Below are 27,079 nucleotides of genomic sequence, written 5' to 3' on the forward strand. Positions count from 1 at the left end.
CACCAAGTTATAGTCCAACAGGTTTATTTGGAAGCACTAGCTTTCGGAGCGCTGCTCCTTCAACAGGTGGTTGTGGAGTATAAGATGATGATTTATTCTCCACAATCTTATTCTCCACTGTCACCTGATGAAGAAGCAGTGCTCTGAAAGCTAGTGCTTCCAAATAAACCTGTTGGACTATAACTTGGAGTTGTGCGATTTTTAACTGAAGTATAGACCCATTGTTTGATAACAGTATGGTATTCAAATTTGCACATAGCAACTGTGAAAGGGAAATACTGATCAATTTGTTTTTGGTGGTGCTGATTGAAGGATAAACATTGGTCAAAGTACTTTGGGATCTCTTTGCTTTTTTGGAACAGAGACATGTGTCTTTTACACCACTTTCCTGAACAGGGTCCTTCCCTAATAACACATCTCAAAAGTATCATCTCTATCACTATTGTACAAGAGCGCTAGCCTAGATCAGATGTTCATGCCATTGAGTGGGGTTTGAATTCTCAACCAAAAGCAAGAGTCATAGTAGCTGAACTAAGTTGTTACCTTGCATGTACATCCAAGGGACAGGAAGGGGAAACCAAAACACTAAGAGTGCAGATGTGGAGTTGAACAGACATCACTGTAGAACAGAAATAGATAGGATCGAAGAAGGGAAAAATGGTAGATGTGAACAGGAGAAGTTTAACATTAAAGTGCATAGTGCTAAAATTCATCAATACTCCAGTGACACAGAAGCTGACAGACTTACAGACTAATGTAGTGTGAATGCTCTGTAGTAATAGCTACTTCCAACTTGTCCTTTAGTTATTGACTTATTGACTGTTTGTGACTGAGCACCTAGATGTAAACTGTTATTTGGCATTTGCTACCTTTGCAGTGAGAATAGACTTGTGATACTTATTCCAAAGGCCTATCACTCATGCTGAAACAAAGCTTGCAGTCTGACAGAACTATTTGCATTCAGTTCAGAGGTTTCTGATCACCAGGAACAATTTACAACTTTGCCACTTGAACTCCAGCCTGATAGAGCAAATCACCTTATTAAAACCCACCAGACTTTTGTCTCCTTGGATGATTGGGCAGGTTCAATGGACAGTGGGCTTCCTACTTTTCCAAGTTAAAATCCAATTTCTGAGGAGATGGTCATTTGGCCCACCAGGTCTGTGCTAGCTCTCTGAAAGATTTATCCATTAGTTAGGAGCATGGTCAATATGAGACTGCCTCAGAGTGAGATGAAGTGAGTTACCAATGATAACTGTTGGAAATTTGGTTCAAAGCAGAAATTCGGTGCATAGAGGACAGAGGTGCTTTAACTTTAAGGGTTATTGCGGGAAGTAAACTCTCCAAAGTGAGAGGTGAGAGGGAGAGGATAACAGGAATGGATCAAGAAGTCAGCTGCAGTGAGACCAGTGCTGGAATGATCTCACAAACCACAGGAGAAAGTGAGTGCAGGAAAAGAAGCTGATTGGTGAGTAAGAGTGGTGAATATTACTTGTCTTTAAAGTAAATGTAAGGTCTTCAATTTGTGTGTAAGTCTCCAGTGTTTTTCTTTTGTCTTTTATGTATTAGATTCATAGTAGTGATTCTTTTTTTGTATTTTTAATTTGTACAATTACAATGGAGTCAGAGCAGAGTTGGCTGCAATGGCCTGGGAAAGGAATTCAGCAGCAAAGATATATGAGGGAAAATGACAAGATATTTAAGAAAATAGCTCATGACTCATAATTAAGACATATTCTCATGAAGAACAAGGATTCCAGGAAGGGATAAGCTAACCATGGTTAGCGGGGCAAGTTAAAGATTACATCAAATTGAAAGAAAAAGCACACAACATAGCAAGAGTTAGTGTTAAGCCAGATAATTGGAAAAGTTTTAAAAACTACCAAATGAAAAGAAGGAAAAAATAACTGCTCAGTGTAAGACCAAGTAATATCAAAATATCAATGGACGGCGAGAGTTTCTTTAAGTGCATCAAAAGGAAGAGATGATTTGGAGATGCTGGTGTTGGATTGGGGTGGACAAAGTTAAAAACCATACAACACCAGGTTATCGTCCAACAGGTTTATTTGGAAGCACTAGCTTTCAGAGCACTGCTCCTTCATCAGGTGGTTGTGGAAGGAAAGGAAGAGAGAAGACAAAGTGAACATAGGCCTCTAGAGAATGAGGCTAGGGAAATAAAATTAATTAATATTTATTTTAAATTTTACAGCTGAAGTAGAGAAGACAGTGATTAATTGGATAGTTCTGCTAAAGAGTTAGTGCAGTCACAATGGGCTGCAAGGCCTCCATCTGTAGTGTATGTTTTAATTCATTCTTAAATATCTGTGAAGGAGAGCTGTCCAAAAGAAGGTTTCTTGCTTCTTATTATAAATACAGATTGCAAGTGAATTCCCAGAGGAGTGCATATAAAGAGGTTTATTCAGTCACTGCTGCTGGCAATGCAGAGTTATAATGTGCTCAAATGGAACACTAGCATGAAGCATAAGTTTCAAGAACCACAAACTGTTGCAAGAGTTGGTTCTTTGTCAACTATCAATTCATAACATATTGGCTCTGTCCCTGGGGCAGTTAGTCATTGTCACCATCAAGCCTTATAATGAAGACAATTGTTCAACTCCAAAATTAAACTGAAATAGCGTAGAAAACCATAATGACTTTATGATCACTGTCATTCTGTTCAGATACACTATGTTGATATTGTACAGAATTACAGTCCAAGAATAAACTATCCTACAGCACAGATTCAATCCAGGCAATTGTTCATCCTCCGATATTTCAGTGCCTTTCTTGCTTTTTGCCAAACAAACACTTTGGAAAGAATATGCCTGCAATATGCTGTTTACACTGAAAAAATGTTATGTATACAGCCATTTTTGCTTGAAACTCAGGGCACTGTCCTGACTAACTAGAGGCAACTTGGTTTGAATTAATGAGTTAAAAAAGACAGATCACAGTGCTTGCTACATCCCTGTTCCAATCCATCAGCACTCACGTTGTGCAAACTGTTCTTTGATTTACACAGTTGATTTTCTTGAGTTTCTGTCTAGAACAGAGCAAGACAAAAAGCTTTGACTTAACAGCTCTTATGTCGAGAGTGGTGGTGCTGGAAAAGCACTTTCTCCCAGTTAATTTTAACATCTCTTAGCAATGTTTATTTATTGTGCTAGTAATATGTTAATAAAATCAAAAATGTTGATGCTGAAAACCCAAAATAAAGAGAGAAAATGTTGGAGAAACGCAGCCAATCTGGCGCACCTGTGGAGAGAGAAATAGAGTTAATGCTTTGAGTCCAATTTGACTCTGCTTCAGAACACAAATTGAACTCAACATTAACTCTGTTTCTCTCTCCACAGATGCTGCCAGATCTATTGAGTTTCTCCAACACTTTCCCATTTTAAAAATGTTTTCTTTATTGCCATTTATTTTCATCTGTTTTTATTCTATCTGGTTGTTTCATTTGCCTTTTTGTTGCTATCCTTTTACTTCGGGGGAGATGAAGAGAATCAATTTTACGGAGTGAGTTGTGGTCTGGAATGTGCTGTCCAAAAGAGTGATGGAAGCTCTGGTAACTTTCAAAACAGAATTGGCTAATTACTTGACGGGGCAAATTTTATATGAAATGGGGAGAGGGCAGGAGTGTGGGTACATTGATTGGGGAGTTCTTTCAAAGAGCCAACATGGATATGATCGATCTTCTGTGCTATATCATTATCTCGTTCTACTTTAATCTTTTCACCTTTGCAATCTTTCCTTTTGCTGGTGACTAATTATTTCTGTTGAGCAGTGCGAATGATTTGACAATCCTTTGCTGTGATTCTTTATTTGCTGATGATAGGTTTCATAGAATCCTTACAGTGTGGAAGTAGGCCAGTCAGTGCATTGAGTCCACACTGACCCTCCAAAGTGCATCCCACCAAGACCCACCTTATCCCTGTAACCCTGCATTTTCCATGGATAATCCACCTAGCCTGCACATCCCTGGACATATGGGCAATTTAGCATGGCCAAACTACCTAACCTGCACATTTTAGGATTGTAGGAGGAAACTGGAGCACCCAAAGGAAACCCACGCAGACACAGGGAGAATGTACAAACTCCACACAGACTTGAGGGTGGACTTGAACCCGGGTCCCTGGCGCTGTGAGGCTGCAGTGCTGAACACTGAGCCACCATGCCTCATTCCAAAATACAAATGTAACCCCTGTGCAGCAATACTTTTCAACAGGAATTAGAACGAGAGATGTACATTTGCGTAGCATCTTTCATGGGCACAGGATGTTCCAAAGTCTTTAACAGCACCTTTTGAAGAGTACTATTGTAATGTAGGAAAGGCAGCAACCAAATTGCACGTGGTTGGGGGGAGGGGGGTAAACTATGATAAATAGCAATTTGATAAAGACCTGATAATAATTTTTTGTGATGCTGGCTGAGCAATAAACACTTGCACGGGCATAGGGAATAAATCCCCTGATCTTCTTTACAAAAGCAATCTGGGATCTTTTACATTCACCTAAAGAGAACCTCTGCAAGATGACACTTATGACAGAGCAGCACACTCTCAGTATTGCACAACTGGTGTGAGTGGAAATGACAAGCTTTGGATTGGTTATTGAACCTGTAACCTCTGATTCAGTGGTGGGACGGCCTGTGATGTGCAAGATGTAACCAACCAGCCACATTTCACTAATTGATAATCCAATGTGACTGATTGCTTTTCTCATGAGCAAATAAAAACGTGCTGCAAGACACCAAGACTCGTTCGACAGCACCCTCCAAATCACCACCTGAGCCACGTAGAAGGACAAGAACAACAGGTGCTGACTTGGAAATACATCAATGTTCCTTTGTTATCACTGTGGAAAAATCCTGGATGTTTCTCCCAGTGTGCACTCTGGATTGTAGACTGTAGTGGTTCAAGGAACTTACACACTTAATGGTAAGGTCCTCGGGAGTGTTGCAGAACAAAGAGACCTTCGAATGTAAATTCATAGCTCCTTGAAAGTGGAGTAGCAGATAAATAGGATAGTGAAGAAGGCATTTGATATGTTTTCCTTTATTGGTCAGAGCATAGAGTACAAGAGTTGGGATGTCATGTTGCGGCTGTACAGGACATTGGTTAAGCCACTGTTGGAATATTACATGCAATTCTGGTCTCCTTCCTATCGGAAAGATGTTGTGAAAGTTGAAAGGGTGCAGAAAAGATTTACAAGGATGTTGCCAGGGTTGGAGGATTTGAGCTATAGGGAGAGGTTGAACAGGCTGGGGCTGTTTTTCCTGGAGTGTTGGAAGCTGAGGGGTGACCTTATAGAGGTTTACAAGATTATGAGGGGCATGGATAGGATAAATAGGCAAAGTCTTTTCCCTGGGGTGAGGGAGTCCAGAACTAGAGGGCATAGGTTTAGGGTGAGACGGGAAAGATACAAAAGAGACCTAAGGGGCAACTTTTTCACACAGAGGGTGGTACGTGTATGGAATGAGCTGCTCATGAGAAAAGCAATCAGTCACATTGGAGACTGGTACAATTGCAACATTTAAAAGGCATTTCGATGGGTATATGAATAGGAAGGGTTTGGAGGGATATGGGCTGGATGCTGGCAGGTGGGACTAGATTGGGTTGGGATATCTGGTTGACATGGACGAGTTGGACTGTAGGGTCTGTTTCCGTGCTGTTCATCCTTATGACTGTATGACACTTAGATTAACTTTTATCGCCTTCTCAAGGGTAACTAGGGATGGGAATATGGAACATTGACTTTTCCAGTGATGCTACATCCCTTGTCTGAATAAAAGTGCACCTTTAAGAAAGTAATTAAACACATCTAGTTATACACTCACCGGGTTGAAGCAGATAGTTAGATATCAACCAATATAAAGTCAGTTGGTTTTTCTAGGGTTTTGAAAACCATTGTTATTATTTATCGTTGAGACTTTAATGTGATACTTTGCTACAGTGAATGTTGTTATTTTTTCATTGCATTCTTGAGAGATTACTTTTGTAATATTCAATAATATTTCATGCTAGTTTATCACTGACCTTATTTGTTCTGAAAGAAACAATTACATTTGCTCGAAGAATTGTTCTCTGTTTACCTTTGAACATTTTTGTGTAATTGGACTTTTTTTTTATTGCAGCAATATCAGTGAATTGCTGAAAATATGCTCATCAAACCCGAACATTTGATGGTCTGGGACTGCAAAACTCTTGTGATTTTAAACTGCATCAGTTCTGATCTGTTTAATATTATAAGAAACACACTGAATTTACTGAGAGGTTGCAGATGGATCCAACTTTTGAAACAACATACAGTACACATGTAAAGCTGAAATGACACTGCCAATGTCTGCCTTGCCCCAATGTCTGCCTTGCCCATCATTTTCCATGATCTGCTCAGAATGCACTGATTTCTTAGAAATAATTGGCAAAACGATTACTGGCTTTAAATAGAACCATCATGACAGGGTTTAATATCTTCACAGCTGCTTTTTAAATGTTTGGTGTGTATTGGATTGTAAGGTAGTTCGACTCCCGTGTGAAGCCACAAGCTCTCACCCTGTTCCTGCTGCTGGAAGGAGTATCCAAGGCCAAATGTTACACTACAGAAAGTTTTTAAAATAATCTTGTTATGGCCGTATATTCTTCAGCCTACCACTGAGACCCCAGTTAGAGGTCACTCCAAGTCTCAGAGACAACCTGAAAGAACATGCTGGCACATGGCAACATCAGAGAATCGCACAGCAGTGCACCACAGAAGGAGGTCATTTGGCCCATCAATTCTGTGTCAACTTTTTCTAAGCGCCTTCTAGTTAGTTCCACTCCCATGTCTCTGAACATATTTTCTCATTGAAGTATTTAACCAATTCCCTTTTGAAGGCCACTATTGAATCTGTATTCATTAATCTATTACATTAACCCGAACCTCAAGCACTGCATAAACATTTCCCCTTTGTAGACTCTGATTCAGTTTGCCAATTTGCCTCCACTGTTTAACAACTTTTCAAATCATTGGAAATAGCTTCACTTTGTTTAATTGTACATGTTTGTATCACTATTAACTCTCTCAAATCTCCTCAACATTCCCTGCTGCAGTGAGATCCCACTAGTTTGACAATGCAAGTGCAGTTCCTGAAACCATTCTGATATATTTCTCCTGTCACCTTTGCAAATAAGCCTTCAAATTCTTCCGTGTGTGTGGAGTGCCCAAAAATAAGAGAAATACTCTTGCTGGGATCAAGCTAGTGCTTATTTTGAAATAAGTATCTTGTGTAATTTCCTACCTTTTTTTACAGCACCCCCCAATTATAGGCTCCAGGAGATGAGGGAAAATGGTAGCTTCATGACAACAATAAATCAGAAGCTCAGGAGAATGTTCTGGAATATGGAATTAAGTTACTCCATGGCAGCTGATGGGTTTTAAGTCCAGTTAACTAATCTGCAGTGTAAAGCTAGTCTCATTCACAGTGGTTATAGCATCCAGAAAATCTGCCCTCCTTACCTAATCTCACCATGTGTAACTAGTAATACGGTTAACTTCCAAGGTCCCTATAAGTCACGGAGTTAGAGAGAGATTAAGAATGGGCTACAGATGCTGGTCTTGCCAGTGACATCACACCCCCATAAAAGTGTAAAGCATGTGTTATATTAACTATTTTCCCCTGCCCCATTCAATATCAGTCTTTAAAGATTTAGAAAAATTATTTTTTTAAGATTTATCAGAGGAAGAAGCTGAATTTTAGGAGAATTGACCTCTCCCTTACCTCATTAGAATGGCAAAGCAACTCTTGCACAGATGGCACAAAGCCAACAGCTTATAAGTATCTCCAGGATGCTTCAATGAGGACAGAGAACCAACTAAACAGATCACTCTACTTCTACCTCTGCCTTGTGTCTAGTGAAAGCTAACCCCTTAGGCACTGACCAAAATACAAAAATGAACTCTTATAAACTTTCCGATCTTTTAGGTCAGTATACCATTCATCTACCAGATGCATGCCAAGGCAATGTCTCTGATACTAACGATAATAAACCCCAGATATTTTGAATCACCAGATGCCAAGAATTTTGACAGCTCCTCTCACTTCCAAGGTCAAAAGACTAAGAGTCAAACTTGAAAACTGTGGAACGTAACAAAAACAACTTGTATTCATATCGTAGCTTTAATGTAGTGAAATATCTGAAGGAGCTTCAATGAGAGCATTATTAGACAAAATTTGACACCATTAAAGTATATTAAAGGAGGAGGAAAGAAGGAGTATGGAAATGTTTACAAGGTTTGGAGTCTGGGCAGCTGACAGCATAACAGCCAATAGCAGAGTGTAGAAACTTAAGGGTACACAAGCGGTCAGAATTGTTATATTTTATCCGTGCAATGCTTTCAGGGTAATTTTAATAATGAACATTAATGTAAAATGAGTAACATTGAGTTGATTTTCCAGTATACTCCAGGTCTGATTCTCATTTTCATTGAAGTTAATGGCAAGTACAATTGTGTAAGGGTTATCTAATTTCATTTTTTAAAATTCATTTATGGGATGTGACCGTTTCTGGCCACGCCAGCATTTATTGCCCATCCCTAATTGCTCAGATGGCTATTAAGAGTCAGCACCATTGCTGTGCATCTGAAGTCACATGTAGGCCAGACCAGATAAGGAGAGCAAGTTCTTCCCCTAAAGGACATTAGTGAATCAGATGGATGTGTCCAACAATCAGCATTGGTTTCATTAGACCTAATTGCAATTTTTAAAAGAATTGAATTCAAATTCCACAATCTGCCAATCCAGGATTTGAACCCAAGTCCCCAGAACATTACTTTGTTCTCTGGATTAACAGCCTAGCAATGATACCACTCCACCATTGACTCACCTTATTCTTTTGCATCATCAGCCAAAGTTAAATTCACTCATGCCCCCTTCCCGGCCTCTTCATGAGCACACACAAAGACATTAGTATAAAGCCTGATCTGAGCAGGACTTTAAGTTCACATACTGTTCTGGAAACCCTGTATAAAGGGTTAAACGTTGGATTTGTTAATCCACTTTCCATATCCTTGCATTGATCCTGGCCTGGAGAAAGTGAGGACTGCAGATGCTGGAGATCAGAGCTGAAAATGTGTTGCTGGAAAAGCGCAGCAGGTCAGGCAGCATCCAAGGAACAGAAGAATCGACGTTTCGGGCATAAGGCCTTCTTCAGGAATGAGGAAAGTGTGTCCAACAGGCTAAGATAAAAGGTAGGGAGGAGGGACTTGGGGGAGGGGCGTTGGAAATGCGATAGGTGGAAGGAGGTCAAGGTGAGGGTGATAGGCCAGAGTGGGGGTGGGAGCGGAGAGGTCAGGAAGAAGATTGCAGGTTAGGAAGGTGGTGCTGAGTTCGAGGGATTTAACTGAGACAAGGTGGGGGGAGGGGAAATGAGGAAACTGGAGAAATCTGAGTTCATCCCTTGTGGTTGGAGGGTTCCTAGGCGGAAGATGAGGCGCTCTTCCTGCAGCCGTCGTGTTGCTATGGTCTGGCAATGGAGGAGTCCAAGGACCTGCATGTCCTTGGTGGAGTGGGAGGGGGAGTTGAAGTGTTGAGCCACGGGGTGGTTGGGTTGGTTGGTCCGGGTGTCCCAGAGGTGTTCTCTGAAACTTGTGGAATGTTTGGAGGAAGAGCGCCTCATCTTCTGCCTAGGAACCCTCCAACCACAAGGGATGAACTCAGATTTCTCCAGTTTCCTCATTTCCCCTCCCCCAACCTTGTCTCAGTCATATCCCTCGAACTCAGCACCACCTTCCTAACCTGCAATCTTCTTCCTGACGTCTCCGCCCCCCACCCCCACTCCGGCCTATCACCCTCACCTTGACCTCCTTCCACCTATCGCATTTCCAATGCCCCTCCCCCAAGTCTCTCCTCCCTACCTTTTATCTTAACCTGCTGGGTACACTTTCCTCAATCCTGAAGAAGGGCTCATGCCCGAAACATCGATTCTCTTGATCCTGGCCTCCCACAACTCCCAACTCATATACAACAGCAATCCAAAAATGCTTCAGTGCTCTTTTCTCTTGGAGATTATTGTGCTGTGAACTTTGTATCAGTGCACGGAGTGGTGGCTTATTTGATAGCACTTCCACCTCTATGTCTAGGGTTGTGGTTTTGACTCCTGTTACAACTCCTAGAGCACCTAAACAGCTAGGTGATGCTAAAACTGCAATACTGGGATGCTGTAATGTCAAAGCTGCCAATTTTCAAATTAGATCTCAAATCAAGGCCTTCTCTGCACTCTCAGGTCAGCATGAAAGATGCCAAAACACTACTTAAGGTGAAGGGAGAGAGATTTAGAAAAGACATGAGGGGCAGTTTTTGTTACACAGATGGTGGTTCGTGTGTGGAATGAACTTCGTGAGGAAGCGGTGGATGGATGTAACCTGAGTTACAAACTTTCTCAAAACTTGCAAATCGGTGGATATGGGTAAAATTACAACATTTAAAAGACATTTGGATTAGTTTATGAACAGAAGAGGTTTGGAGGGTTATGGTTCAAGAGTAGGCAGGTGGGACTAGTTTAATTTAGGATTATGGTCAGCATGGACTGGTTGGACCGAAGGATCTGTTTCCGTGCTGTAAGAGTCAATGATTACATTGAAGAAGAACAGGTGATCATGATTATTCTTCAATAAACATTACTAAAACAGATTATAGTCATTACTGCTTGTGGGAGATTGCTGTGTGTGAATTGGTTACTACATATTATGCCTTGCAACAGATCTCGCACCTTCAAAGTACTTAATTGGTGATAAAGGTCTTTGGGATTTCCTGCGGTTGGGAGAGGTGCTATCTAAATACAAGTCTTTATTTCAGGTCAATGTGACTTTTATACTTGAACTGATATTTTCTACACATCATGGTGAAATTACTGTTGGGATGGGTTATCACCTCCTGTGATACCTTTTGATTCTCAGTCCATGATTGACTATGAGATAACAGGCACCATCTCTCAGATCAGGCTACAGAGAGAAAAATTGTTGAAGGAAGTAAGGAGTTATTGACTTAATGTCTTCAGGCAGAAGTGAATTTATTGACTCGTAATATCTTCTTCGACCATGTCTATCACTGAAAACATGTGAAGTGACTACTTTCTGGAAACAACTTTCAAATAACAGCAGCTCTGTAAAACTAAGCACTATTCATCATGAAAAATCCTTGCTCCCAAAGCTTTTTTATAAAGCAACCGAGAAATGGTAGAACAAATCCAAGCTGGAGTTATTTTTGGATTCCTCCATTTCTTAATTGAGTTACACAAATCTGTGAGTCATGATGTGGCAGTCACCTGATGAAGGTGCAGCAGTTTGAAAGCCAGCACTTCCAGTAAACCTGCTGGACTATAACCTGGTGTTGTGTGATTTTCAATCTGCGAGGAACAGAAATTTCTAAATATTCATCCTGTGGGGTTTTTCATAAATTCCTGAGCCCTTAATATTCAGCAATGTGTGGTTACTCAGACGATCAGGAGCAGATAGTTCAGCTCCCTCGGATATGTTCTACCACATAATCAGATCATGACTACACTGTATTATGACACTATTTATCTGCATGAGTTCCATCCCCCTTAATATTCTCCGCTGCATATGAATTTATCAAACTCGGTTTTGACACTTTTTTTCATTGATTTCGAGATGCTGGACTGGGATGTACAAAGTTAAAAATCTCACAACACCAGGTCATAGTCCAACAAGTTTATTTGGAAGCACTAGCTTTTGGAGCACTGCTCCTTCATCAGGTGGTTCTGGAGTATAAGATCGTAAGACACAGAATTTAAGCAAAAGTTTACAGTGTGATACAACTGAAATTTATATTGAGAAAGACCTGGATTGTTTGTTAAGTCTCTCATTTTTAGAATTAACTTTATGGTTTCAGTTCTTTCATATGTAAATTGCGGAACATTTAAAAGTTACATTCTCAAGTAAACGTTAACAATTGGTGTCATGTCGGCCCAGATAATGCTTTTATGGGGTGAGCTGCCCTGTGTAAGGCTGTCTGTGCCACGATGGTCAGACTGATTCGAACCTAAAAAATGGAATTACAGAATCTTCCATGGATTCATGCAGTTTTTGAGCAAAGTGAAATGTAATTTTGCAAGTACAAATTCACCCCACAAACTTATATGTGCATGTGGGCGTGTGTCTGGTGGTGGTGGGGGGAGGAGCGTTATGTATGTCTGTGAGAGAGTGTATGTATGAGTGTGAGAGTGAGTGTAAAGGGGTATAAGTCTGTGAGAGGGTGCATGTGTGATTGTGGGAGTGTGTGTGTGAGCATATGAGAGAGGGTCTGCGTGAGTGTAGGGGTCTGTAGGAAAGTGTGTGTGTCTGTAGGAGTGCATGTGTGCATGTGGAGGAGTGTGTATGTGTATGTAGGAGTGTCTGTGTGTGTACGTCTGTCTGTGTGTGTGTGTATAGTGCAATGGGGTCACCTGTAGTGTGACATGACCTCAAGGTCCCGGTTGACGCTATCCCCATGGGGACCAAACTTGGCTTTCAACCTCTGCTTGCCCACTTTGCATTGTTGCCTGTCCCGAAGTCCACCTTGGAGGACAGTCACCCGAAGCTCCGAGGTCGAATGTCCTGGACCGCTGAAGAGTTCCCTCTCAGTCAGAGAACACTTCAGTGGTCCACTCACACACGCACCCTCTCACAGACTAATACCCCTTTACAATCACACTCACACACATACACACTCTCTCACAGATACTCAATACCATCCCCCTACCCACCCACATGCACACGTACACATATAAGTTTGTGGGGTGAAGTTGTACTTTCAGAATTACATTTCACTTTGCTCAAAAACTGCATGAATCCATGTAAGATTCTGTAAATCCATTTTTTAGATTAGAGTCAGTCTGACCACAGACAGCCTCACACAGGGCAGCTCAGACCTTAAATGCATTATCTGGGTCGACATGACACCAATTATTAAAGTTCACTTGAAAATGTAACTTTTAAATGTTCTGTGATTTACACATGAAAGATCTGAAACCAACATTTTCATTCTAAAAGATGAGAGACTTAAACAATCCAGGTCTTTTTTAATATATCATTTTGCTTACATCACACTGTAAATTTTTGCTATAAATTCTGTGTCTTACGATTTTCTTTTTCACATCCACCTGATGAAGGAGCAGCGCTCTAAAACCAAAGCTTCCAAATAAACCTGTTGGACTATAATCTGGTCCGTGTAATTTTTAACTTCATAGATTTCCACACTCCTATGTATGAAGGGTTGCTTCCTGACATCACCTCTCAGTCATGCTAGAATTTTAAGTTACCAGCCCCTTGTTCTGGACTGTCACACCAAAGGACCTTCTACTCCTCTTCAGAGCTTGTCTTTGCCTAGGCCTAGCCAATCTTTTCAACTGCACACAAGGGGGAGTGTATGGGGAGTTACACTTCCACTGTGGTAATTGAAGGAAAAACCTGGTTTTCAATGACCTCTGGAAGTGCTTTATAACTAATGAAACATTTTTGAAGTATCACAAAGAAACAAAGAACTGCTGGAAATCAGAAACAAAATCAGAAATTACTGGAAAGAAACTCCTCAGGTCTGGCAGCAGCTGTGGAGAGAAGAGACAAAAAAAAAACAGCAGATGCAGGATCCTCAGATAGACAGGCAGGAGGCTGGAAGAACACAGCAATCCAGGCAGCATCAGGAGGTGGAGAAATCAACGTTTTGGGTGTAACATGAAACATTGATTTCTCCACTGCCTGATGCTGTTTGCCTTATTGTGTTCTTCTAGTTGCCTGCCTTGTCTATCTGTGGAGAGAAGGCAGGGTTAACGTTTCAGGTTTGAAGAAGGGTCGCTGGATTTAAAACACAAACTCTGCTTTCTCTCTACAGCTGTTGCCTGCCCTGATGAGACTTTCAAGCAATTTCTGATTTTATTACTTTTGAAGTGTATGTGTGGTATTAATGCAGGAAGTGTAGCAGTCAAATTGTATGCAGAATATCCCATGTACAGTAATGAATCATTTGCTGTTAATGATGTTGGTTGAGAGATAAACATTGGTCAGGGAGAACCTGCCTGGTTTTTTTTAAAAATACTGACACAGTCTGCAGAGGACAGGCAGTGCCTGAATCAAACATCTCATTTAAAGAGAGCTTCTCCAACAGCTCAGGACTGCACTGGAATGACAAGATGAATTTGACTCTCAAGTCTCTGACATGGTTTTGAGACATCAACCTTTAGACTCCAAAGCAACAATGTTGCCATTGAGTGACATTTTTAGGTCCTCATATCTTACTGGGTGGTAAACACGAGCAGGAACAACATTTCTAAAGCACCTTTCATGACCAAAGCATTTTATAGCCAAGAAATATAGTCACCTTTGTAATATAGGAAATGCAGCAACTAATTTGCTCATAGCAAGTTCTATAATTAGCAACATGATGTCGTCCCCACAACCTGCTTTGCGATGAGGATTTATAAATAATTATCGTCCAAGACCATAAGATTAGGAGCAGAAATAGACAGTTCAGCCCAGCAAATCTACTTTGCAATTCAATGAGATCATGGCTGATCTGATTATCTTGAATTCCACTTTCCTGCCTTTCCTCACAACCCTTGTTTCCCCTACTAATTGAAACTGTCCATTACAGCCTTGAATATTCTTAAGGATTCAGCCTCAATAGCCCTGTGTGGTAAAGAATTCTATGCAAGAAGTAGGTCCTCATCGCTATACTCACTCTGAGATTACGCCCTCCAGTCCTAAGCTCTGCCAGAGAGGAAATAACCTCTTAGCATATATCACAGAGAACACGGCCAGAGAGAACTTGTCAATTCCAGTTTGAAGTAGTTTTCACTGGATCCTTTATGTCTACATTAGAGCACGACCTCAGTTTGAAGCATCATCTGTAAGTCAGCACCTTTCAGCATACTCTCAGCATGGTACCGGATCATCAGCCGAGATATTTGTTCTCACTTCTCTGCAGTGGGTCTTTAACTCACAACGTTCGGCATCAGAAGTTGGAGTGTTACTCACAGCACTACAACTAAAACCAGGAAAAATCATGACAGGTGACAGCTTTCCTTTAGCTATGACACTATCCGTATCAGAGATTGGTTAATACAGTGAGGGTAAAAGCTGCAACTGCTTTACTCTGTTATACTCAGTATTAAACCAATTCATTGAAAATTCCAGTCCTATAATTCAAACAAGAGGGGTATTCTGCAATCTGACTTTCATTCTAAGAATGTATTATTGTTCGTTATTAATTCTCATCTGGGATGAAGGTGGTAAAAGTGTTGGCAGACAAGATGCATTTGGCAATTATCTACCAGTGTTCAATGAGAAAAATAATTTTAACAAAAACCTCCTTTATTCATTTTCATATTTCTCTGTCACTCTTGATTTAACGGTCTTACAGACTGAACATTTAGAAGTCAAGCCCTTTTTAATTAGACGTTTGCTAAGCCACGTCAAAACCAATATGCATACTGGAACCTTGACAGCTAATCAAATACACTGCAGGAGTGCTTGGCAAGCGATTGATGGAAACTTGCTGCAGTTTTCTTTTGAGGGTAAGCACAGTATTTGGCTGGCATGTGCACAGCTCAGGAAGATTGGTCTTTGGGCGTAGGGTTGGATGTTATGAGCATTTGCTTCAGAGAAGAGAAAGAGATTTATCTGTCTCTGCCGGAAGAACTATCTTTTGCAAGATGGGCAATAAGTGTCAGCCATCTGAAAACAAAAGAATTCTAAAGTAGCATTGGTTTTGGGAAATATGGACACTGTGCTACTGAGTGAAAACAACCACATGAACAGGATAGCTCTGAGGAGGGAATTGTGACTTAGCTCCAGGGGAAGGGATTGCAGCATCTGGAGAATTACTGGGCTTTCCTGGGGAAAATGACAGGAATTTAGGGATTGAAATATCAGTGTACATCAATAAAAATTAAATTAAATTCACTGAGGTCTTTCTTCTCTGCTTATGAACTTTGAAAGATTGGCATTTGGCTGAACTTTCTACCTCTTCTCAGCTTTTGCTCCCTTCTTGAGACATTGAACCTCTTGTTGGTGTACAGTAACCCCACATACTGTCCTTCAACTAACTATCCTTCCTAAGACCTGGTCAGTATCAGCCACTGTGAGGCCACCCAGTCTCATGCTTATTGGGGTTATTGTATTGAAACCTGGCGTTAGAATCCTGGGTGGTTATTCCTGGTATTGTTCTGGCAAACTGCAACAATTTAAAGTGAATTTCCTGACTTAGATCAGCACAAAGTGGGAATAAACTCTAGATTTTTCTACTGTGCTTGGCTCAGTTGTCCACTAAGTTTATGAAATGAGTTGTCAAAGCATTTATTTTTTAACTTAAGAGCTTTATTTTCAGGCTTTGGGTTCAATTTCATAACTTGTCTAGTGATATTTAAAATCACAACTACCTGGATTACTAATCCATAATTATAGCCAACGTACTGCCATATCCCTCATAGTCCAATAAACATTCATGCTTAATAATATTTCATTTGTAGTTGTGTCTTAAAATCCAATAAACTACCATCACATGAATGTAAAGTATGGTTGTCACGAAGAGTGCATTTTGGTTTATAACATTGCCTTATACAAAACTAATGGGGAGGAAAAGACTAGTTGATTCATCTACCCTGTACTAGGATGGCTGGGACAACAGAATTGGACACTGAATTCTCCATTGTGTGGAGGGACAAAAACATTCAGAGTGAAAAGTCCTAGAACCCCATAATGTGAACAATCCTTTGGAAAATTACACTCCAACCGCTTCCCCCCCAACAACACCCCCCACCCCACACCGAGCAAAAGCAGTTTAGAAGATCTCATGGATCAAATATTAACCACAAAGACAGTTCCCTTCTCCGTGGATGTGATTAATGTCCAAATCAGGATCTGGTCCATTTGGCTCATGACAGTAGAGGGTCAGTGCTCACCACTCCAGCTAGCAATATCTCAAGGAACCCAGCTCTCCATGTGACGTGAAGAAGTGTGTGTGGGTATTCGGTACAGGATACCCTGACAACATCCAGCAGTATTATGAAGATCTGGTCTCCCATAGTTAACTTGTTATGTCAAACAATGACAACACTGGTATCTACCTAACAAGCTGGAAAGTTGGCCAAGGTATTGCCTATCCATAACAAACAGGACAAATCCAATTTTACTGTTCTCTGCCTGATCATCCTGTTTCCAATCATCATTAAAGTGAGGAGCGGCATCACTGAGATTGCTCTCCACTTACAATTCTTACACAATAACCTACTTACTGATACTCAGCTTAGATTCTACTAATGTTACCGGTCTTCAAATTTAATTACTAGCTTTGACCAAATGTTGAAAAATGAGCGGAATTCCAGACATGAGGGAAGAGGGGCTGCCCTAAATATTGTTGCAGCATTTGACTTAGTATGACATCAAGCAGACTTGGAGAAAGTGAGGACTGCAGGTACTGGAGATCAGAGTCGCAAGTGTGGTGCTGGAAAAGCACAGCAGGTCAGGCAGCATCCGAGGAGCAGGAGAATCGACGTTTCGGGCATGAGTCCTCTTGATGAAGGGCTTATGCCTAAAACGTCGCTTCTGCTGCTCCTCTGATGTTGCCTGACCTGCTGTGCTTTTCGAGCACCACACGATCAAGCAGACTTGGTAAAGCGGCAGTCAATGGAATAAAGGATAAATTCTCTACTGGGTGGTGTCAGAGGATGATGACTGTAAGTTTTGAATGTCAGATATCTCAGTCACTGAACATCACAGGAGAGGTTTCTCCGTGAAGTGTTCAGTTCCTTCATCAATCGCTTTCACTCCAGCATAAGGTCAGAAATTGGGATGGTCAATGATGAGTGCACCATGTTCAAAACCTTCACTTGACAAAGGAGCAGCATTCCAAAAACCAATGAGTTCAAAGAAGCCCTGTGGACTATAACCTCATGTTGTGTGACTTCTGACAATGTTCAAGACCATTCAAAAAACATCCCAGGCCATGACCATGTGTAGTAAGATCCCACAAAGATTGAGACTTGGGCTAATAAGTATCAAATAATATTCGCATCACACAAATGTTGGCCAGTAACTATCACCAACAAGACAAAGTCTCACCATCTCCTCAAGACATTCAATGACATTGAGATCACTAAATCGTTCTATTGCAATCATCCTGTTGTTACCATTGACCAGGAAGTTAACTGGAGAGACAATGTGAATACTGTGGCCCAGAGACATGAAGTTCTATATTGAGTAATTTATTTCCTTCTACCTAATGCCTGGCCACCATCTACAAAGGACAAGTTAGGAGTATCATGGAATATACCCTCCACCTACCTTTATGATTACAGTTCCAACCATATTCAAGATACCTGATACATTCCAAGATAGATTTGTCCATTTGATCAACACCCCATCTAGCACCTTAAATGGTTCACCCCACACATCAAGGGAGGACAGTGTGTACCATCTGCATGATGTACTGCAGGAACTCACCAAGCATCTTTGACAGCATCCTCCAAACGCAAGACCGCTCTAGCACTTAGAAAACAAGGGTGCCATTCAATCATAAAGTCATATAGATGTACAGCATGGAAACAGACCCTTTGGTCTGACTTGTCCTAACCTAATATCCTATCTAATCTAGTCCCAATTGCCAACACTTGGACCATATCCCTCTAAGCCCATCCTATTCATATACCCATTCAGATGCCATTTAAAGGCTACAATTGTACAAGCCTCCACCACTTCCTTTGGCAGGCATCATCCAGATGCATTGGAAAACTGTGACCTTCAATTCCACTCAGTCACGCATTGCCACTAATCTACATCACTGATCCTTCGATGAAAATGAAGGAACTCCTTCCCTAACAGCGTTGTGGTCTCCCTCTACCTCAAGCACAGGCTCAAATAATGGATGGAATGGAATTAAAAGTGAGCGTAGCCAGTGATGTTCAAATCCCATGAACAGATAAAAATGAGAACTGCTTAACATTCCAAATATTCTTACTCTTAGACAGTTCAAACTTACATCCCCTGTTCCTCCTCACCTGTTAAACTGGAATAATCAAAGGTCCAATTCTCCATAATAACTAAAGTGAATGAAAGCCACATTATTTTACAGTACATGTTACTACTTACCATATTCGCTGTCATAGAAAATGATGAACTTTTGCCAGGCAAATTCTGAGATGACTTGGAGAATGACTTCATTCAGATACACTGGCGGCCGGACATAGAGAGTGTAGTTATCATTCCTGCTGGTCCTAGTGAGGCCACAGCCACTCCTTGGTGATCCAGACGTTGTTCGTTGTATATAGAGGTGTGGGATGTGCATGGCGTCTGACAACGATTGGAGGGATCCAGCTGACATGCAGCCAACGGAGCTGACGAGGGCCAAAATGCCTTGGTTCATCAGATCACACGCTGGAATAAAACACAGAGAAAAGATGTGGTGAAACAGGCAGCTCATTTCTGACGTTTCTTCAACTAAGAACAAACAGCTTGCATATTTCAGAATGAAACAGCGCTTATCTCTGCACAGAAAAGTTATCAAACCAAATTGCCATTAAGTTGCATCAGGGATACATCACTGAAAGGTTGACCAAAGAGATAAGATACTAAGGAGCATCAAAGGGTTTAAGGAGAGAACAGATCTTGGGCATGTACAGTTTCCTTTATTCATCCATGGGATGTGGACATTCCCGACTGGGCCAGCAATGTATCGTCAATCCCCAGTTGCCCTTGAGAAGGTGGTGATGAGCTGCCTTTTTGAACCGCTACAGTCCATTTGGTGCAGGCATACCCATAATGCTTTTGGGAGGGCGTTGCACAACAGTCAATGGCACACAGACAAAAGTCACAGATGAGTGAGAGACCAGAATAAAAAGAGAGCAGGGAAATATTCGATTAAATGCATAAAGAATTGGCTTCCCTGTCCTTTCTCTTCAAAACATAATAATTTTCATATTGAGAAAATGAAGCAGTTCAGTAATAATGTTCAGTTGAGGAAAGACAATTCATGGGTTATCCGTTGAATCAACTGTGACTGTTGCAGTAATTTTGTTTATCAATTATCTGTACTCTCAAATTTGATTTATATTCCTCTTATCAATCTTTCAGTCAATCTCCCAGGCTGCTGTTAGAAAAAAAATCAAACATTCATGGAACTGTAGTTACAGGAGGAGGCCATTCAGCCCCTCAAAGTCTGTGTTACCAGTCAATGCGGTCATGGCTAATATGCTTTTCCACTTATCATTTAATACCTTGCATCAACAAAAATGGGCAGTCTCAGATTTAGAATTAATTATTGATCGAGTGTCAATTCACATTTGCAAATGTCAGTGCCAATTTTAAACCACCCCTTGCATGTTGAAGTATTTCTGAAAGAATTGATTCTGAGGACATTCTTTTCTCTTGAGGTTCAAGACCCTGACAATGGAAGCAAACTTGTGAACACCAGACAACTGAAGCTCTCTTCCCAAAGGCAACAGGCTCATGCATATGGCCCATTCTCAAATCCCAGCTGTCGAAACACCAAGCACTGTTCTCTCGGGAGATATGGGCGCCCCCTTCAGGGATAACAGAGTACATCTGAGAAATAAGCAAGCCGTTCTTGAACTGACCCTTGAGTGTGGTACCAATGGATAACTCACAGTCTGGGACAGTTTAAAATGTGGCACAGTCTCAGTCTAGAGAATGGATGTTGGGTTGGCAACTAGCAGAAAGTGAGGTCTGCAGATACTGGAGATCAGAGTCGAGAATGTGGTGCTGATAGAGGCACAGCAGGTCAGGCAGCATATGAGGAGCAGGAGAATCAACGTTTTGAGCATAAGCCCTTCATCAGGAATGAGGCTTGTGAGCAGAGGGGGTGGAGAGATAAATGGGAGAGGGGTGGGGCTGGGGGAAGGACCACCCCATGGCCAAACACTAACTCTCCCTCCCACTCCACCAAAAACATGCAGGTGCTGGACCTCTTCCATCAACAAATCCTAAGCACCTGACGCCTGGAGGAAGAATGCCTCATCTTACGCCTTGGGACCCTCCAACCACACAGGGATTTTACCTGTCTCCTCATTTCCCCTCCCCCACCTTATCCCAGAACCAACCCTCCAACTCGACACCGCTCTCATGCCCTGTCCTACCTGTCCATCTTCCTTCCCACCTATCCATGCCACCCTCCCCTCTGACCTATCACCTTTACCCTCATTTACCTGTCGCACTCTCAGCTACATTCCCCCCAAGCCCAATGGCCCCCCCCTCCTAGTTATCTCTCAGCCCCTTTGCTCACAAGCCCCATTCCGGATGAAGGACTTATGCCTGAAACGTCGATTGTCCTGCTCCCTGGATGCTGCCTGACCTGCTGTGCTTTTCCAGCACCACACTCTCGAATCAGATTGGCAACTATCCACCTCTAGGCTCACCATCTGGCTCAAGGACAGTGGGTGTGTTCCTGATGCAGCTGGCAGTAGCAGTCAGAAGGTTGGCAGCCCCATTGGAGGAGGTGGGTGCTAGTGAGACAAGTGAATGAGCACGAGGTGCCATTGGAGGTGTGAAACTAATTAAACAGTTCAGAGAGGGGAAGGCAAGACAGCTCCTTGTAGCAGAAGCTCATGCTGCTTGTTGGAAGGTTTGCATCATTGAACCAGCTTTTGATGCTAGATGTCCCCTCTCAAGGATTGGAGCTTTCAGTTCTTCATAGAGTTGCTTGTCTCCCCACACTGCGGTTGTGTATTTTATATGTTTGACTGGTTTCAGAGCTCTACGAAGGTAACATTACCTTTTAAACGTGCTCAAACTTTATTTATCGTGTTGCAAAATGAATATTCCATGTGTCTACTGTTTTAGCTGCCTGCTCTTCCAGGTAACTCCTGCAGCTTGTTTATTTATCTCTTTGAGTCAACACCCAGGCTTACCCAATCAAGCACACTGTGCAGACAGCATTAACTAGACTCATGTAGTCAAACATGGAACAATCAAACCATGTTGCAGCACGATCTGTAGCGCACTATCACCACCAATTGGGATCAGAATTACTTACAACTGACTGACTGCCTGCCTTTAAGGAACAGGCATTAATCCTCTACTCAGGCCCCTCTGACAAATCTCACCACCAACAGATTGGTGTTGGGAAGGCACTTTCCCAAAGTTTCTTCCTCTGTTCCTAGCATTCCGCCTCCACTCTCACTCATGGGCATGTAATGGAAAATACAGCCTTACAATTCAGGTTATTAATCCAATTCCTAGATTTCTTAGGGAGCAGAAATAGATTTTTCCTGTGTGTTAAAGGGGTGGAAATTGCCCAGTGGGTATTATCACTAGACTATTAATCCAGGGGCCTGGTTAATATTTGGGGAATCTGGGTTCGCAGCAGATGATGGAATTTGAATTTAATAAAAATCTGGAGTCGAATGATCACTGTGACACCATTGTCGATTGTTGGGGGAAAAGAAAGTATCTGGTTTACTAACGTCCTTTCGGGAAGAAAACTGCTGTCCTTCCCCAGTCGGGCCTACATGTGACTTCAGACCCACATCAATGTGACTGATTCTTAACTGTCCTCCAGACAATTAGAGATGGGCAATAAATGCTGAACTGGCCATCCCGTGAATTAAACCCTTTAAGTTCCCCTTTATATTAGATTAGATTAGATTACATTACAGCGTGGAAACAGGCCCTTCGGCCCAACAAGTCCACACCGACCCGCCGAAGCGCAACCCACCCATGCCCCTACATTTACCCCTTACCAAACACTACAGGCAACTTAGCATGGCCAATTCCCCTGACCTGCACATTTTTGGACTGTGGGAGGAAACCAGAGTACCCGGAGGAAACCCACGCAGACACGGGAAGAACGTGCAAACTCCACACAGTCAGTCGCCTGAGACGGGAATTGAACCCAGGTCTCAGGCGCTGTGAGGCAGCAGTGCTAACCACTGTGCCACCGTGCTGCCCAAAACTATATCTTGAAAACTGGTGCAATTGCCCTTTAACTTCAGTTTAATCTAAATTAATCGCTGCTTGAAACTCCCATTTGGGAGTCCAGTTATCATTCAAGCTGGTCTTTGCACTGTAAAACTAGACTGGGAAAATAGCAGCATCATGCAGCAAATTCTACCTGAGCACTGGTAGTGAATACGAATGGGAAGTTATTCATCCCAGCTCCCATCCAATAAGTCACCAGATCATAAGGCTGCTCTCTCTTTCAAGACTGCTGGTTGGTTAACCGGAGGGTCACGACATCTCAGATTGGTGGGAGGTGGGAGAGGAGAGGAGGGAGAGAGCAAGAGAGAGAGAGATAAAGAGAGAGAGAGAATCCTTTACAGTAACTCATCTGGTATGGGGGTGAAGCCTTACTATTGGTGTCACTCTGCATTACACCAACCATCCATCATGGTAAATGAGTGAACTTATCCCACCACTAACTGAGCTCCTGACCAGTGTACTGAGAACCAAAGAAAATAATTACACAGGTTTACTATGCAGATACCACACCTTGGGCTGCAAATGAGTTCCTGCCAGTGCTGTGACTGTTCAGAATTAGTGGCTGTGTACAAACCAAGTTCAGAATTAGTGGCTGTGTACAGATCAAGTTCAGAATGATTGGTGTGTGCAGATCCAGTTCAGAGTTAGTGGCTGTGTGCAAATCCAATTCCTGACGCGGCAAGTATGCATCAATTGCAGTCTAACTTTACAGCATAAGGTTTCAGTAAGTGAGATTGCGGAGCACAAGGTCATGCATGGGGTCGAGGTGATTAACAGAAACACAGAGTCGAACTATATCATGACAGATTTGATTATAGCTGAGTCTGGAAGAGAAGCAAAAAGGAAAGCAAAACCTATTATTCATTCGAACGGAAAGAAGTAAAATGGAATATACCAGTTGGTAGCTTTCTTATCAGATTCAAATCCCACACCAGAGACTTAACTACATAATCTCTGTGATGGAACTTATGTGCAGTAGTGAGGGAGTTCTGTGGATGTGAGTTTGCTCACTGAGCTGGAAGGTTTGTTTTCAGATGTTTTGTCACCATATTAGATAACATCATCAGTGAGCCTCGCTGTAGCACTGGTGTTAGTGACCAGTTTCTATTTATGTGTTTAGGTTTCCTTGGGTTGATGATGTCAGTTCCTGCAGTGATGTCATTTCCTGTTCTTTTTCTCCAAGGGTGGCAAAAGGGGTTCAAGTCGATGTGTTTGTTGATAAACTTCTGGTTGGAATGCCATGCTTCTAGGAATGTCTGTACTTGGCCTATTTAGGAGGGGTGTGTTGTCCCAGTTGAAGTGGTGTATTTCCTCGCCTGTATGTAAGAATACTAGTCAGAATGGGTCATGTCTTTTTGTGGTTAGTTTGATGTTCATGTATCCTGGTGGCTAGTTTTTTTGCCTGTTTGTCCAAAATAGTGTTTGTTACAGTTCTTGCAAAGTATTTTGTAAATGACATTAGTTTTGCTTGTTGTCTGTATAGGGTCTTTAGCTGCTGTTTTAGTGTATTGTTGCGTTTGTGGGCTACCATGATGCCAAGGGGTCTGAGCAGTCTGGCAGTCAGTTCTGAGACGTCTTTGATGTAGGGAGGAGTGGCTAAGGTTTCTGGATGCATTTTGCCTGATTGTTTGGGTTTGTTGCTGAGAAATCTGCAGACTGTGTTCATTGGGTACCCGTTCTTTTTTGAAAACACTGGACAGATGATTTTCCTCTGCTTTTCATAGTTCCTCTGTGCTGCAGTATGGGTGACTCATTGAAATAATGTTCTAATACAGCTTCAATTGAGAGAATTCCTAGAAGCATGGCATTCCAACCAGAACTCTATAAGAAACACATCAACTTAGACCCCATTCACCATCCTCTGAGAAAAAGAACAGGAAATGACATCACCAAGGTGAATGACATTACCACAGGAAATAACATCACCAACTCAAGGAAACCTTAACACATAAATAGAAAGCGGATCACTAACACCAGCGCTTCATCGGAGGCTCACTGATGATGTTACCCAGTATGGTGATGAAACGTCTGAAAATGAATCTTCCAGCTCAGCGAGCAAACTTACATCCAGAACTTCAACCTGAGCTACAAGAGAGTTCTGTATTGTTGCAAGTGGCAAAATGTGATGGTGGGGTGTTCAATCAAGGCCCTAACAGACACTCAGGGAGATGCACAAAATCATTCAAAGTTACCATTTGAGGAACTGGACCATTTTTCTGGTGTTGTCCGGAATACTTTTTGTTCAACTGGCATCACAAAACAGAATATCTAGTTATTTATTGTATTGTTCTTGCACCAAGCTTTCTAAATTACAAAAGGGACTATAGGAGTATTTAATTTAATTTGTGTATCAATGCATAGGGTTGGTCTTAGTTTGTGAGTGGCATAATAAAAATACAATTCTTTCCTATTACTCACTCCTAGAACAAGAGAAAGATAGGATCAAGAAGATCTTCAAAACATGGTGTCATAGTTGTCTCTCGAGGTTTGGGACTATCTAACACCCAACACCCTCAAAGTTTTCCAATTTAGTGCCCACTGTGTCCAGTGATGGAGATGACACTGGGAAAGGATGAAGAAAGAGTTCAGTCAGCTGACTAGTCCAAATTGTTGTGCAAAATGAGAACAGCAATGGGAAAGTCTAAATTGTTTCCTGTCAAAATGGCCTCAGAAACCATTTACTGTTTCACCTTCCTATTAAAACTTGGAGCATAGGATGGGAGTGGAGGTGGCAATGTACTTAATACTATACTTTTCAGGGTGTAGGTTTGCTTGCTGAGCTGTAGGTTTGATATCCAGACGTTTCGTTACCTGGCTAGGTAACATCATCAGTGGCCACCTCCAAGTGAAGTGAAGCTGTTGTCTCCTGCTTTCTATTTATATCTTTCAGCACCTGTTTTCTTAAACATTCATGCAGGAAGTACAGTTGTTTGTGGGTGGAATTCTCTCGGATGGCATTCCTTTCCCATCTTCGGGCAAGTTATAGCGTGTTGCACCCGTAGGCTTTTGCAAGATTTGTGAAGGTTTGTAGTTGAAGACTTGGGGGTCGCCACTGATGATGTTACCTAGCCAGGTAACGAAACGTCTGGATATCAAACCTACAGCTCAGCGAGCAAACCTACACCCTAAACCTCAACCTGAGCTACAAACCTTCACAAACCTTGCACTATACTTTTCATTTGTCGCATTTTAACGGATTTTTCCAGAAAGCCGCTGAACAAAAAAATACAGTGAGTCTCGACACCAATGTGTCAGTTCATGATTTGGACTTCGGGCAGAACTTTCAACAAGCAGTCCATAGACACTGCTCACAGCAAACAGAATCTATTCACTCAACAAACAGGAGAGATCTGGTTTCCAGCATCTGCAGTTATTGTTTTTACCAAACAGAAGAGGGAGACTTCCGGTAAATGTAACATTATCCCTCATGCAAAATGCAGCAAGTTAAGGTTGTTACAGGATAGGATTGTGTGCATGAAATCAATCTTAGTCACTTCCAGTAGTACAACCTCAACTTAAAACTGACTAGAGACTTGAGCGATCATTTCTATTCTGGCCAGGAATTAAGGTGACACTAAAGCAGCCTTTAAAATGACCTGTGCAAAACTAAATTGACGAGTCTGTAAGATTACCATTATCCTTGGTTATGAGTTGGATTCTCTGTTATTAAAGCAATAAATTATATCCTAATTGAGACCGAGTTAAAAGTCTAAAAGAACACCAGCAGCAGCTAGACTTCTCAATCTAATGCTCTAAAAGTTACAATCCTACTCTATAGAGATTTCTATATGTATGCAGCAAAAGAACTCTATCCTGAGAGGATTTTGTAACCCTTTGTGATGTTTGGTGATTAGAAGCACACTTTGGCTTCCATTATGCCTGGTACTTTTCCACATGTGAGTCTTGTGATGATGGGCTACAGATTGAGTCAATCTTTTCATATCTTGTGTGTGGTGTCTGTTTCATCAGTTCAGGTTGATAGCGGGCTCAAACTACCTCAAAGCAATCATTGCCATTCATGCCTCTATTTCAGAAGAAACTAAATTCTGTAATATCATAGTGGAATTGTCAAAGAGCTGTGAAGAGAGGCAGGGGAAAACACACACGTTTTTGTCATTACA

The 27,079-nt window shown here is 41.7% G+C and overlaps 1 protein-coding gene across 2 annotated transcripts in view; it reads right to left on the reverse strand.

The window, feature by feature from the left end:
- grid2 (glutamate receptor, ionotropic, delta 2) overlaps window positions 1-27,079 on the reverse strand; it is a 978,162-nt gene that overhangs the window by 310,753 nt on the left and 640,330 nt on the right. For both annotated transcript variants that reach the window (XM_072583858.1, XM_072583857.1), the window contains exon 3: window positions 19,116-19,400. In XM_072583858.1, the coding sequence (XP_072439959.1) occupies window positions 19,116-19,400 (285 nt within the window). The remainder of the gene's footprint in view (window positions 1-19,115; window positions 19,401-27,079) is intronic.

Source organism: Chiloscyllium punctatum, chromosome 14 (genome assembly GCF_047496795.1).
Source record: "Chiloscyllium punctatum isolate Juve2018m chromosome 14, sChiPun1.3, whole genome shotgun sequence".
NCBI lineage: Eukaryota > Metazoa > Chordata > Chondrichthyes > Orectolobiformes > Hemiscylliidae > Chiloscyllium > Chiloscyllium punctatum.